General features: G+C 54.0%; 1 protein-coding gene across 1 annotated transcript in view; it reads right to left on the bottom strand.

Annotated features, from left to right (window-relative positions):
* Positions 1-13,436, bottom strand: part of MXRA7 (matrix remodeling associated 7) — a 26,747-nt gene extending 13,311 nt beyond the window's left edge. The window contains exon 1 of the mRNA XM_072746656.1: positions 13,153-13,436. Within this exon, the coding sequence (XP_072602757.1) occupies positions 13,153-13,419 (267 nt within the window). The 5' untranslated portion in view covers positions 13,420-13,436. The remainder of the gene's footprint in view (positions 1-13,152) is intronic.

Raw genomic sequence — 13,436 nt, 5'->3', positions numbered from 1 at the left:
CAGGAGTGAGCCGCCTGCGTCAAGAGGGTGGCACGCTCAGGCCTTTGGGACTCAGTTCCCAGGGGTGCAGCCTCCACAGGAGCTGGGAGGGGCCGGCAGCAGGCTCCCTCATAGAACAGAGCGAGCGAAGCTGGCCTGCAAGTTTGCACAAGCCCAACAGCAGGTCATGAGTGGCAAACCCTGAGAGGCCTTGAGTTGCCTGTCATTTTCTTGCTCTCTGGATCACACAAAGTGCAGCCAGGAGGAGCTGGGCAGGAGGCAGGAGCAGGACTTCTCCTCTTAGCAGCGTCCATCAAGCTCTGCACCATCGAGATGTGAGCCACGCTGCCCTGGGCGCCGCCGGTCAGTACGTGGGGCTTGTCCAGATGCCCCCTGGATTTTGCACAGCAAAGCATCATTGTGGCTGTGGGGAGGGGGGCAGGACTCTTCAGGGGAGGCAGGAAAAGGAGACACCCCTTTGACCCAGCAAACCTACTTCTAGGGATCTGCTCTGGACTGGAAAACCAGCTGTTCAGGTTTTTATACAAGGACTCTGATTATGTGCAGCAGAAAAGAAGCCAAACTGGAAACGATGACATGTTCATGACTTTGAGTTAAATATATTAGAGTTAAATATATTTGGCTAATGTGTGCGGCACAATGTTAACAGGTTAAATATATCACAATGTGGATACGCCATGCAACAAAGTGCTTTTATTTATTTTAAAGATTTTATTTATTTTTTTCATGAGAGACACAGAGAGAGGCAGACACAGGCAGAGGGAGAAGCAGGCTCCCTGCAGGGACCTCGATGCAGGACTCCATCCCAGGACCCTGGGATCACGACCTGAGCAGACGCTCAACCGCTGAGCCACCCGGCGTCCCCAAGACAGTACTTTAAAAAGCAGGCGACGGTACAGACTGATGTGAGAAATGCATCAGGACAAGTTACCAAGAGGAAGCAGCAAGAAGCAGCACAGTGTGAGAGGGGCAACCTTCTTGGTATAAATATAAGAATGGAGATGCACATACACGCTCCAAACGCTGAGGAAATGTTTTCTGGAAGGACACGCAAGGCACTGTTAGCAGTGGCTACCTTTGGGGGGAAGGGCTACCTCTGGGGGAAGGGCAGCGCTTCTCTGTTCATTTGATTCATTTCAGTATATTTGGATTTTCTAATAATATGCATGAATATGCATGAATTACTCTTGACATATTTTTAAAATGCTACACAGGGGTATCTGAACTGTGAAGTCAGTGGGGTTTTGTGTGTGTGTGTGTGTGTGTGTGTGTGTTTTAAGGAAGAGGAGAAAAAAGAGAGACAAACAGCCCTTAACCTGTTCAGGGCTGGACCCCAGAAATAAGCCCAATATTGAGACTAGAGAGGCGGTCGATTCTCCCATTACGTGTGACGGACACAAAGATAAAAGAGATACGAGCACAGTCCCTTCCTCAAGGAGTTCATGATCCAGTTGGGAAGACAAATAACTGCCGTGCACGGTGAGAAAATCAAGACCTGAGGCACACCCCACTATCCCCAAGGGACACCCAGCGAAGGGACACCCTGCCAACACCCTCCCGGGGAGAGGCTGCTCTACCTTTGAACTTTTGAAGTGTGCTGCTTATTTATTTATTTATTTATTTATTTATTTATTTATTTATTTATTTTTAGTGTGCTGCTTTTTATTTTATTTTTTTTTATTTTTTGCTTCTTAAGCTGTAGCTGTTCTCCCGTTGGCGGGTTATGAAAGCAATTGAGAGGTTGCTACCGGTATCTTAAAAAAATGTGCGACCCAGGTCTTAGTGTCATTTTCAGCTTTAATAATTTCAGAAGCATGAATGCTACAAACATAGCAAGAAAACGACACTGGAGAGGCTATTTACATGTTAAATATATTGATGTTTCTCATCCAAATTCATGTAATTACCACAGTCTGGTGCTAGATATGGCTGTAGTTGATTTTTGGACTTTGAAAACAATACTCATGGCCTGAGCTTCAGTAACTGAGGGATCGCATTTGTGATTCCAGCCTTTCGATCTTGCGAGGATTTGATGCACACCTGACAGCCTGGACATCACGTTAACGGAGGTTGGCCAGCTCACCAAGGTGCCCGGGGGAGAGGACTCGTCCCCCTGCCCACCCATCCAGACTCTGGCACACACAAGGAATTAAAATGGAAAACTTGGCATTCAAATGTCAGGTAGCTAAGCATAAGAAGAATTTAAATAAGTAAATATTCAACGGACGTGTGCTGTAGGTTTGTAGCATTTACACTTCTCAAGTTATTAAAACCTCAAACTACACCAAGACTTTGGGGATACCCCTGCATCCCAGAATTAAATGGAAGATAAATAGTGTTACGTGTCTGGTAGAGAGAGATACCGATTTATAACATTTCTGGTGTGCTTCTGTGGCTTTATATACAGGGATGCAATTTAAAAGAGTTTTTTTGTTTGTTTGTTTTTTAGATTTTGTGAAGTTTGGAAAACAGTACTGAATTGGCCACTCATTTTCTGTCTGTACAGAAACCCCCTTCCTTTGGAGGATGCCCCTGGAAGCCTGTGGGCCCAGGGGTGGGGTGTGGGGTGGAAGTGGGGGATGGGGCACTGCCTCAGGACAGACCCCCTCCTGCAACGGAGCAGCATGCAGATGTGACCCATGGCTGGACTCTGGGGAGAAGGGAGCTCTGGTCCCAGGGAGCTCTGGTCCCAGGGTTCGGAGAGGACCCTGGCTGTAGTTGTTCCAAGGCCACTCCACCTTGGCCTCCCCATCTCTGTGAGAGGACAAGGTGACAGTGGGCTCCCAGCAGCTTTTAAATGGGGAGAAAGAGGAAGAGGCTGGCATTTTTGGAGCAGGAAGTGGAATGGGGTAATGAGGGCAAGATCAGAGGCAGGAGAAACTCCAAGAAGCGTTTTCAAAGTGCAGGGGAGAGGGGATTCCCGGGTGGCTCAGCGGTTTAGCACCTGCCTTGGGCCTGGGGTGTGATCCTGGAGTCCCGGAATCGAGTCCCACGTCGGGCTAGCTGCGTGGAGCCTGCTTCTCCCTCTGCCTCTTTCTCTGTATCTCTCATGAATAAATAAATAAAATTAAAAAAAAAAGTGCAGGTGAGAGATGTCAGGCCTGACTTGGGAGGTTAAGGAACTCTGGCCATCGGCTCCATGTTTGTTGAATGAATCTGCGAAGGGCTGGCTGCCCCTGGCCACAGACAATCCCCTGGGGGTCTCGAGGTCTGGAGTTCCACCCTTGGGCTTGCTTTCCCACGGAGCTGGGCTGCAGCACAACCACACAGCTGCTCAGAGCGCTGATCGCAAGCCAGCCAGATGTCACCACTGGTCCCCGTGGTCCTGAGCGAGCTGCATGGTCCTTGTGTGTTGTGGGCTGGACTGTGTCTTTCCCAAAATCACAAGCTGAGGTCCAAACCGCTGGTACTTCAGACTGTGACTACATTTGGAGAGAAGGCCTTTGAAGAAGGAATTAAGTTAAAGTGAGGCCAGCGAGGGTGGGTCCCAACCCAATCTGAGCGGTGTCCTTCAAAGAGATGTGTAAGAAGGGGACACATGCGAGAGACACCAGGGGTGTCATGAGGACGCGGCGAGAAGGCGGCACCGGCAGGCCAGGGTCAGAGAGGTCCCAGGAGAGACCGGCCCTGCCCGCGCCTGGACCTCACAGTTCTGGAAACAATGCACGTCGGTGTTCTAAGCCGCCCGGTCTGCGGGCCGGTGTTATGGCAGCCCGAGCAAACCAACACACGGTGCTCTAAGGAAAGGAAGTGAGCTTCGTGAGGCTGTGAATGGGTGACGCCCTCTGAGACAGCTACTGTCATCCTGGCTGGTCCCCAGAGCGGTCTCGGCCGGGACCCAAGCCCATCACCTCCCTGACCAGAGTCCCGGCATCCCACTACTGGACAGGGCCCAAGTTCTCACTTGCCGGGCCCCGACACACTTCTCCAAATCCGCCTTTTCCTCCAGTGGAGGGACGGCTCGGGGGAGGCAGAGCACGGGGGCCAGGGGCTCCCAGAGGCCAAGGGGGGAGGCTTCTCGGAGCCAGCGCGAGCCTGCGGGCAGCACATTGCCATTTATGGCCGCCCTGGCCCAGCCAGGCCTGATGCAGGGCCCTGAGCAGGGGAGGGAGGGAGGGAGGCAGGGAGAGGGTGGGGGGGCAGGCACAGACAGAAAAGCAGAGATCTTTCCGTCTCTCTGAGGAGATGGCTCGGCCCCGGGTCCTGCACACAGGACCTGCTTGGCCCCTGTGACCAGCACCATGGCTGAGCCTGGCTGTGTCGCAACAGGCCCCCTGGATAACCCAGGGTGATTTTAGAGGCCCACGGGTCCACCTCCACGGGGACGTCTGTCCCTCCCTCCCCTGCAGCAGCCAACAGGGAGAGCAGGGAGCTCTCAAGGGGCCTGCACGATCCCCCACGGCTTCTCCGCGGCCTGGGCCAGGCCCCATCCACCTGCACCACGTCTGCAGCAGGTTTCTGGGGTGGGCACCCAGAACGGGCAGGGTGCAGGGGCTGCTGCCCGGCTCCCACTGCAGGCAGAGAGGCTCTGACAGGGCTCTTCCCCCGCCAACCCCCATTCCAGAAAGATTCCATTAGGCAATCAGGCTGTTCATCTTTTGCATTCGGAGGGGAGCAGCTGCGGGCGAGCAGAGGGCGCAGAGCTGGCGCCAGCTCCCGGGGCGCCTGTGCAGGCTGGTGGGGGGGAGGGCAGGCTGGCAGAGGTCACGGCGGCTCCCTCCACCCGCGTGTCTAACAGCTCAGCCACCGCACGCCTAAGTGACAGCTCCAGGCAGAGGACGCTCCGGCCAACCCTCTAAATCCATATTTGCAGCGGGATAAGGAGCATCCCCCGAGACAACGGACTGACGTCTTCTTATCCTAAACTGGCCCCTCTCAACTCGCCAGTTTTTCTCTGCGGTCACAGCATCCTGGACACTTCGTCACGGCCTGGGAATGGGGATCCACGCCTGCTGCTTCCTCTCCGCTTTGACTTCTCAACCGCCACCACCCGCCTGGAAAAGTCTGGACTCACCCTCATTCTCCACGCTCCTGCCAATCACTCGGTGCCCGATACGGCACCATGTCCTTGACCTTACTTAATCTCCTGCAACTCATTTGCTCTGAGAACATCTTAAAATGCTAGCCTTACGATGGCTTTTTCTCACGAAAACTCTAAAATGACAGCTGCCGTGTTGAATTCAAATAATCCCCGGCCTTTGAGGTTCTTGGGCTTCTGGAGTCCGTGAGGTCAGGGTCTCTAATGCCTCCAGGGAGGTGCTTTCCTCTCCAGCCCATGGGGGGGGGGTGCCATGGGCAGGTGGGCTGGAACTTAGGGTCACCCTTGGGACCAAGGCCTTGGGCACATGGTCTGCCCTTCCCCGTTCACCTCTGGGTCCCCCTCCCTCCTCTGTCTGGGTGGGGTCCTCTGAGGTTCACAGGACCTGGCAAGGATGGTTTTGAGCTTTGTTTTTATCCTGGAGCTCTGTGGGGGCGACCAAAGGGATTGCTGTAAGAAGGGGGGGTGGGAATATAGGGCCCAAGATCCGCTCCCCACCCCACCCCAAGGAAGTTCTGCTTTTGCTTTATGCACTGGACTTCCATCTAGGCTTGAAGAAGAACAAAACAGATCTAGCGCTTTTATTTTTTTTTATTTTTTATTTTTTTAGATCTAGCGCTTTTAAAAAAAATGTAAGAAAACCACCGATCTGATGTCCTTTGCCCCAAGACAAAATTCTAGCTGATAAAACCTTTGATGAATTGCCAGTTTGTATCCTCGAAGGTGCTCGTGGACACAGACACTTGAAAGGTGAAGAGGAGCCATTGTGTGAGAGTCTAGGCCAGGAAGGGTCTGCTCGGCAGGGCCCAGAGCCTGTCCCAAGGCTCCGGAGGAGGTGCAGGCCCGGTGCGTCTGAGCACTGGGAAGGCCACTGTGGCTGTGCTGGAGGGGTCGAGGGGACAGCTGGGACAGGAGGCAGAGCCGGCCACTGGGGCCGTGGTAAGAGTTCGGAATTTATTCCGTACGTGACGGAGGCCACCACACGGCTTGGAGCAGGAGAATGTGGCTGTGGCTTCCATGTTATAAACATGGGGCTGGTCTCTGGGGGGAACGTGTCCAGAACAGTCTTAACAGACAGGGTGGCCTCACGGTGGTCTCAGGGGCTCACTGGACCACCCCGGGCAGGTGTCGAGGAGGCAGCCGGCCACATGAGGTGGGGCTCTGGGAGCGGCTGGGCACCATCAGCTATGGATCAGGGGAAGGGCAGAGGCCAGCGTGTTCTGGAAGACAGGTCTAGAAGTGAGTCCTCCACTTGATAGGAGCATGAGTGTTTCCAGCACGGACAAAGAACAAAGCAAGAGTCCTGGGTAAGACGTGGACTCCTGAGTTGGGGCTCGGGGAGAGGGGCGGAGAGATTGAGATCTGGTGTTCCCGGTGCCAGCACACAGCGCCCCGGGGCAAGGAGGAGCCAGGCTGGGGGCCAAGTTCAGCCGTCCAGACGAAAAGGGCCATCCTGGACTCCAACCTCATATCCCAATTGAGGGCACATTCATAAGCCCTAGGCACACTCTCTTGCTCAGATGGCCAAGCATGCCAGATCCAATCCTATCAGATTAATGGTTTTTGGCATTGTTCCTACAAAGAGGATTTGGAGGGCATCAAATGTTTCGTAAAAAACCACCCCGGGGCAGTGATGTGCATTCTCCCCTTATCAGCAAGGATTAGGTGGAATTTTAGTGTCTACATTTTGGGGCGGGGGGGGGGTGGTGGTGGTGGTGATAAATGGAGACGCTTGAGCATAGGGCGGAGAGCTCACGGACTGCTGTGACCAGAACGATGGGGGCGGGGGACATGAGACCACCGTGTTCGGGGCCAACCAGGCTGAAGAAGAACTCTGACCATGACCAACTTTAAGGATAACAACAGAAGACAGGTGAGCAGTGTTTAAAGTCTCTAAGGAGGAGATCCCTGGGTGGCGCAGTGGTTTAGCACTGCCTTCGGCCCTGGGCGTGATCCTGGAGTCCCACGTCGGGCTCCCTGCATGGAGCTTGCTTCTCCCTCTGCCTGTGTCTCTGCCTCTCTCTCTCTCTCTCTGTATCTCACAAATAAATAAATAAAATCTTAAAAAAAAAAAAAGTCTCTAAGGAGCCCTCAACCATGACCACAGAAACTGGCAAGACTTTAGGAAGAATAAAGATAAGAATGGCTTGACCCCAGAGTAGGGTTTACTGATCTTCACAGGACACCACTGCGCTGGAGGTATTTGCTTGTCTTGGGATTGATCTCAGATTCTGAGTCCTTGGCACAGAAGCATCTGGCCGGGAGAAACACTCTTAATACCAAGGTCCCAGAATGAGGTTTTGGCTGAGAATGTGCCCAGGGTTGTCTCAACCAGAGGTCAGGTTGGCCGAAGCGTTAATAATGATGCAAGGAGTTCCTACTTGCAAATACCAGATGCGGGCACACACATGCACACACCCACCCCTGCACGCACAGGCCTTGAAACAGAAGTTGGTAACTGGAAAGCAGATAAGCATGGATTGCAGAGAGCTCTAGGAGAGGTCAGAGCTCGTTTTAGTTCAATCCTTTCAGTTTGGGGAAACTGAGGTTATATGGCTTCCCCCAAGTCCTATGACTATTCAGAATAGTCACAATTTTTTTAAAAGATTTTATTTATTTATTTGACAGAGAAAGAGAGAGAGCACAAGCAGGGGGAGTGGCAAAAAAGAGAAGGTGAAGTGGGCTCCCCGCTGAGCAGGGAACTGGATGTGGGGCTCGATCCCAGGACCCTGGGATCAGACCTGAGCCAAAGATGGGCACTTAACTGACCAAGCCACCCAGGTGCCCCTGGAGGAAAAATATTAGGTAAACAGGTACCATGGATTCTCATACTGGGTTTCCTTTGGACCAGTTAATCTCATTTGCTCTTTCACCCACTATGGCCGGGAGAACCTGACCGATCCTTCTTCCCTGCCAGGTAGGAGGGCAGGAGCACCCTGGTGCAGCATCCCAGACCTCTTTCTTGGCTCTGACCAAGCAGCCAGGACTAGCAATCCCAGCAAGATGCTCAGTCCATACAGAGCGCCCCTTTTAGGAGATTTCTGAACCCCATCAAAGTCCTGGTTCAGGGGCACCTGAGTGGCTCAGTGTTTGAACATCTGCTTTTGGCTCAGGTCATGATCCCAGGGTCCTGGGATTGAGCCCCACATCAGGGTCCCTGCAGGGAGCCTGCTTCTCCCTCTGCCTATGTCTCTGCCTCTCTCTGTGTCTCTCATGAATAAATAAATAAAATCTTAAAAAAAAAAAAAAAAAACGCCCCAAAACAAAGTCCTGGTTCATTCATCTGTCCCTAACGGTGGCAAACCAAGCGTGGCTGGACTCAGGTTGCTCCCAAAATGCCTCAGCCACCGGGAACTGGGCGTTTCTCAGGAGGCACATCCACCCACGGTCTAGGGCCGACTCAGCCCTCCCACACTCTGGCTTAGGCTGACGGTCCGGGAAAGAACAGAGCAACAAACAGGGTCTGTGTAAAAGGGCGCATGCTCCGCGTCTTCTTTCTAACCCTGCAGAGCTAGGCAGCTTTCTCCTTAAGGTATGTTCTTTAAAAATTTATTACTTCCCACAGAGTAGAAAATTCTAACCGACAGCTAAATTTTCTGGGTGCCAACAAGACTACTTCGGGAAGAAAGAACAAAGTTTAGCCACGAGGAAAGTCCCTGGACTTCTTTCTCACATGGGAAAAAAAAAAAAAAAATGAGCTGAAACGACTTTGCATAAAATACTCTCTTGCACTGCTGAACACTGAACTCTTGTTTGCAGCTCTGTGCATCGTCCTCTCTTTGGTGATGTTCATCACTGTAATTACCGTGAACACACTGTTTTGTGTTCTGTGCTTTTCCTTACATATTTCTACCAACTTGCTAATTAATCCAATGTCCTAATTAATGGATGTGTGGGCTATTTCCAGTGTCCTTTGCAGTAAATCACTAGACCTATTACAGACTGAATGTCTGTATCCTCCCCAAATTTCTATGTCGAAGCCCGAGAAGCCCCAGTGTGATGGTTTTTAGAGGTGGGGCCTTTTGAGGTAACTAGGGTTACATGAGGTCCTGAGAGTAGGGGCCCCCAGGATGGGATTATTGTCCTTATAAGAAGAGGAAGAGACCAGGGAGCTCTCTGTCCACCACCACGTGAGGACACAGAAAGCCAGGAAGCGGGCTCTTCCTGGGAACCGAATTAGCTGGCACCTTGATCTTAGACTTGCCAACCTCCAGAGCTGGGAGAAGGACATGTCTACCGTTTAGGTCCCCCAGTCTCTGGTATTTTGTTATAGCAGCCCGAGCTGACGGAGACAGGATTCCAAACTGATATGAACAACTGCCAACTCCCTATTTGGCCCTTCACTCACTGGCTTCTTTGCCTTTTGTTAAGCGAACAGAAAGTGGGGACACGTTGGCATCATGAAGGTCAGGATGGACGGCGGGGGAGGGGAGTCACCTGCTCCTAAATCACTCTGCGGCCTCTGTAGGGGTCGGGGTGGGGAGACCTGTGGCGACAAGGATGGTGAGGGTAGGAGACACGCTGTAGACCTAACAGCAGGATAACTCCAGAAGGTGAACCAGGGCCCAGCTGCACAGTGAGGACACCCGGGTGAGGCTGCGCAGCCCAATCAGACCGACACAGCCAGAGTGCCTGAGAAACCAAGCCCTTTCCTGAGAAATTCCCCACTGGGTTTCTTTTCCCAACACTGTATTTTTTTTTTTCATGTATAATGAATATATAGTGGTATAAAAGCTTCAGGCAAACAATATAATGTTTCAACAATTTTATACACTTCTTGGCGCTCATCACCGCAAGTGTATTCTCCAGCCCTGTACTTTGGGAAATTCCAAACCTACAGGAAAATCGGAAGAATAAAACAATGAACACTTGTACGTCCTTCACCTAGATTCACCAGTTGTTAACATTTTGCCATTTTGCCATTCTCTTGTGTGGGCGTGTACGTGTAACTATTAGAATCATGACGGATCCTCCCTGAACATCTGGGCACACAGCAATCTCCCTAAGGACAAGGCCACGGGTCTACAGAAGCACAACGCCAGCATCACACGCAAGAAATTGAGCATCGAGACAACAAAATGATCTGATAACCGGTTCATTTGAAACATATCCCAGTTATCTGCAAGATGTTTCTGTACAGATCTGCAAGTTACCTGCAGGATGCTCCGCACCCCGCCCCAATCACCCCCCCATTTCCCCGTTTCTTCAGTGGCTGCCCAGTGTCTCAGTTCACTATGCTACTTTGTCCCACAGCACCGTGGGGACCCCAATCCCATTCAAGGATCATGCACCGCGTTTGTCCGTCTTGTCTCTTTAGTTTTCAGCTGAGACAGGTCTCCCTGCCTCTTCTGTGTTTGGTGATACTGTGTCTAGTCGGTTGCTGACCAGAGAGAGGGAGGATCCGAGTGCCAAGAAGTCTGAGTTATGGCACCGACTTAATTCTAGTACTATTCGGGGGACCCTTGACCTTCACCTTGACCACAGTTTGGGAATCCTATGACATAGCCTGGCTGGAATCCACACCTCCATTAGATAAGAAGCGTGGCGATCCTAAAATCACAACCTACACATCACCAAAAAGCACTGTTTCCTGGACTTAAAAGGGACCAGCTCTTATTTTTGTGACATTGTTGGCCATGAATCTTCGTTGGGGGGGGGGGGGCATGCCTGTCATGCTTCCTCAGACTGCCCACCCCCACACGCACCCCTAGGAGACATGACAAGAAAGAGGTTCTACTAATAGAGCTCTGCCCTCTGCTTAGCCTCCCCGACCTGGCCGGCTGATCACCCCCCATCTCCCCGTTTCTTCAGTGGCTGCCCAGTGTCTCAGTTCACTATGCTACTTTGTCCCACAGCACCGTGGGGACCCTTCCCAGTGACCCGCAGCCGCAGTGGAAGGCTGCTTCCCTGGGCTCGGGATCCTTCTCAATAATCAGCTTTGTGAATCAGAGGCAGCAGCTGCCCTGGGCCTCCCAGGCCTGGCAGGGCAGAAAGATGATTGGATCAGAAGAAGCACCACTAGTCAGGCAAGGTGGCTGCCCACCCCCCGCCCCCACCCCTCAGCCTCATTTCCCCAGGGTCCTTCTACCCAATATGATAATCAGAGAAAAGCAGTGAGACCTGCTCTAGAAAATGCCCCTGTGCATTTCCAGATAATTTCTTAGCAGCTTCTTTCAGGGGTAATCTCTCCACTGGGAAGGCAGAGTAGTAGGGGGCAGGGGTATGTGTCCCCCAACCCGGCACGTGACCCTAGGGCCTGAGGCCCAGCCATGATTTAGCATTTGCCAGCGGAGTTGAGGGGGGAGCTCAGCAACTCAGCAAGGATCGGGGATCCGAACCCACAAGGGAAGGGCCAGAGTCCTGAGTGAGGATATGGACTTAAAAATAACCCTTACATTGGGATGGTCTTGGGACAGGATGTTGCACGGGGAGTAAGGACACAAGACTCGACTCTCAGAGTCATCTGGCAGCTGCCCTGCACGTGAACCCCTGTGACGTGCTTTGTCCTTCCAAGCACCCACGCACCCCCACAGGAAGAGCGTCTTCCTGACAGAGGCAGATTGTGCTGGGGCTGCTCGGGACCAAAAACATTGACCCCATCCCACCAGATCTCGAACTGCTGAGGGCCCACAGGCCTCATAGAAAGCCCTCTCAGGAGTGCTGTAACCCAGAGGATCAAGACCCTACTGAGTGCCACTAACAGGCATCGCAGACTTCAATCTAGAACTTGCTGCTGGGTGGGAAAGGGCACTGTGTAAACGGTAGGGCAGGGCTGGTTGAGAGCAAATGGCTCCTGAGAAAGGCCCATTCCTCTCTGCTCTCCCAGGAGGCTGTGAGCGCAGGCGGGATCCCAAACCTGGGAGCGAACCTAACATATCAGCACAGGCCCGAACCCTACCTGCGGTCACCATGGGCCAGGTGAGCAGGAACAACTGGGCCTCCACTAGAGCAGTCTGTCCTCCCTGGAATACAACAGCCCTCCTCCAGCTGGTTAGAATCGGCTCTAATGACACAATTAGTCACCCACTTGTCAAACAAAGCGCCTGCTCAGAGGGGTCCCGCACACTTACTCAGCAAAGAGAAAAGCCTTGGCCCAGCCTCACTGCCTTCTCCCCTCAAGGGTTCTCTGCAGTATAAACCATTGTTTCCAGCAAAATTCAGTAGGGCGCTGTGGACACACGGACAAGGCACCAGAGCAGCGCTCATGGCTTCAACTGCTCCAGGCCTCCTCCAGTGCAAGAAGAGGGGATTGGGAGTAAGAACAAGGCATTCGGATCCGACGGACTCAGGGCCCTGGGTGGTAGCCTGTAGGGGTCAAGGGTGCTCAAATCCTGGAAATGTGGGTCTCATGCCTGGCAAGTAGGTTTTGAATGTGAAGAGAAGCCCTGGAAAAAGTGTATGGGGCCGGGGGGGATGAGTGCACATTTCTCTAGATGTCCTGAAGCCAGGCAAGTGGTCAGAACGGAGCTGATGGTGGACGGTAGGGAGTGAGTGTGGGGCAGAAGCAGGAGGGGCGGTTTGGGGGTGCTCAGCCGGGCTGTATCTTGCTCCTCTGCCCCATCCAGGCCAGGCTTATCTGCAACCCCAGGGGAAAAGTGCCAAAGCACGTGTGACAATAAAAATGACTCCATTTGTGCCAGGCCTCTTCCGGCCGCCCCGCCCTATGCGCTCTGGAGTCTGGATTTCACACTGGCTTCCCAAGAAAAGGCAGCTTTCCTTTCCTTTTCTTTTTTTTTTCCTTTTCTTTCAAAGTATGACTGTTTTTTCGTTATCGAGACAACTCTCATTACTGCAGACCTTGAAACAAGCCGCATGCACGTGGATGCGGGCCGCCGTGGGCCGGAGGGGTGCAGGGCGAGGGGTGGGTGTGCCCCGAGCCGGGAGCGGGGAGCGGGGAGCGGACCCCCAGCAGGACGCAGCACACAACTCACGCGGGCTCGGCGCTGCCGGCACTTCTGGGGGGAGGATGCTCGCGAGTTTGCTCGCGGGCTCGGCGCTCCCCGGGGCGGGGGCGGGGGGGGGCAGTGGGGCCCGGTCCCCGGCCCCGCCCGAGCCGGGGGGAGGGGGCGCGGGCCCCGGGGTGGGGAGGGGCGCCCGGGAGGGCCGGGTCGTACCTGCGGGGCCTCAGCGGCCTGCTCCTCCGCCTCCGCCGGCGCCGCCGCGAGCTCCCCCGGGCCCTCGGGCTGCCCCGGGCCCTCCGGCGCGGCCGCGGGCTCCGGGGCGCAGGGGCCGGGCGGTGCGGGGGTCCCGCGGGCCTCGGCCGGGGGCGCGGGCTCCGGGCTGGCGGCCCCCCCGCGCCGCACCAGCAGCCAGGCGAGCAGCAGCGCCAGCGCCGTGGCCAGCGCGGGCAGCGCGGCCAGCAGCTCGGCCGGCGCCTCCATCGCGCCGCGGCCGCCCG

Source organism: Vulpes vulpes, chromosome 2 (genome assembly GCF_048418805.1).
Source record: "Vulpes vulpes isolate BD-2025 chromosome 2, VulVul3, whole genome shotgun sequence".
In the NCBI taxonomy this organism is placed as follows: Eukaryota; Metazoa; Chordata; class Mammalia; order Carnivora; family Canidae; genus Vulpes; species Vulpes vulpes.
This window is presented reverse-complemented; position numbering and strand designations above follow the sequence as displayed.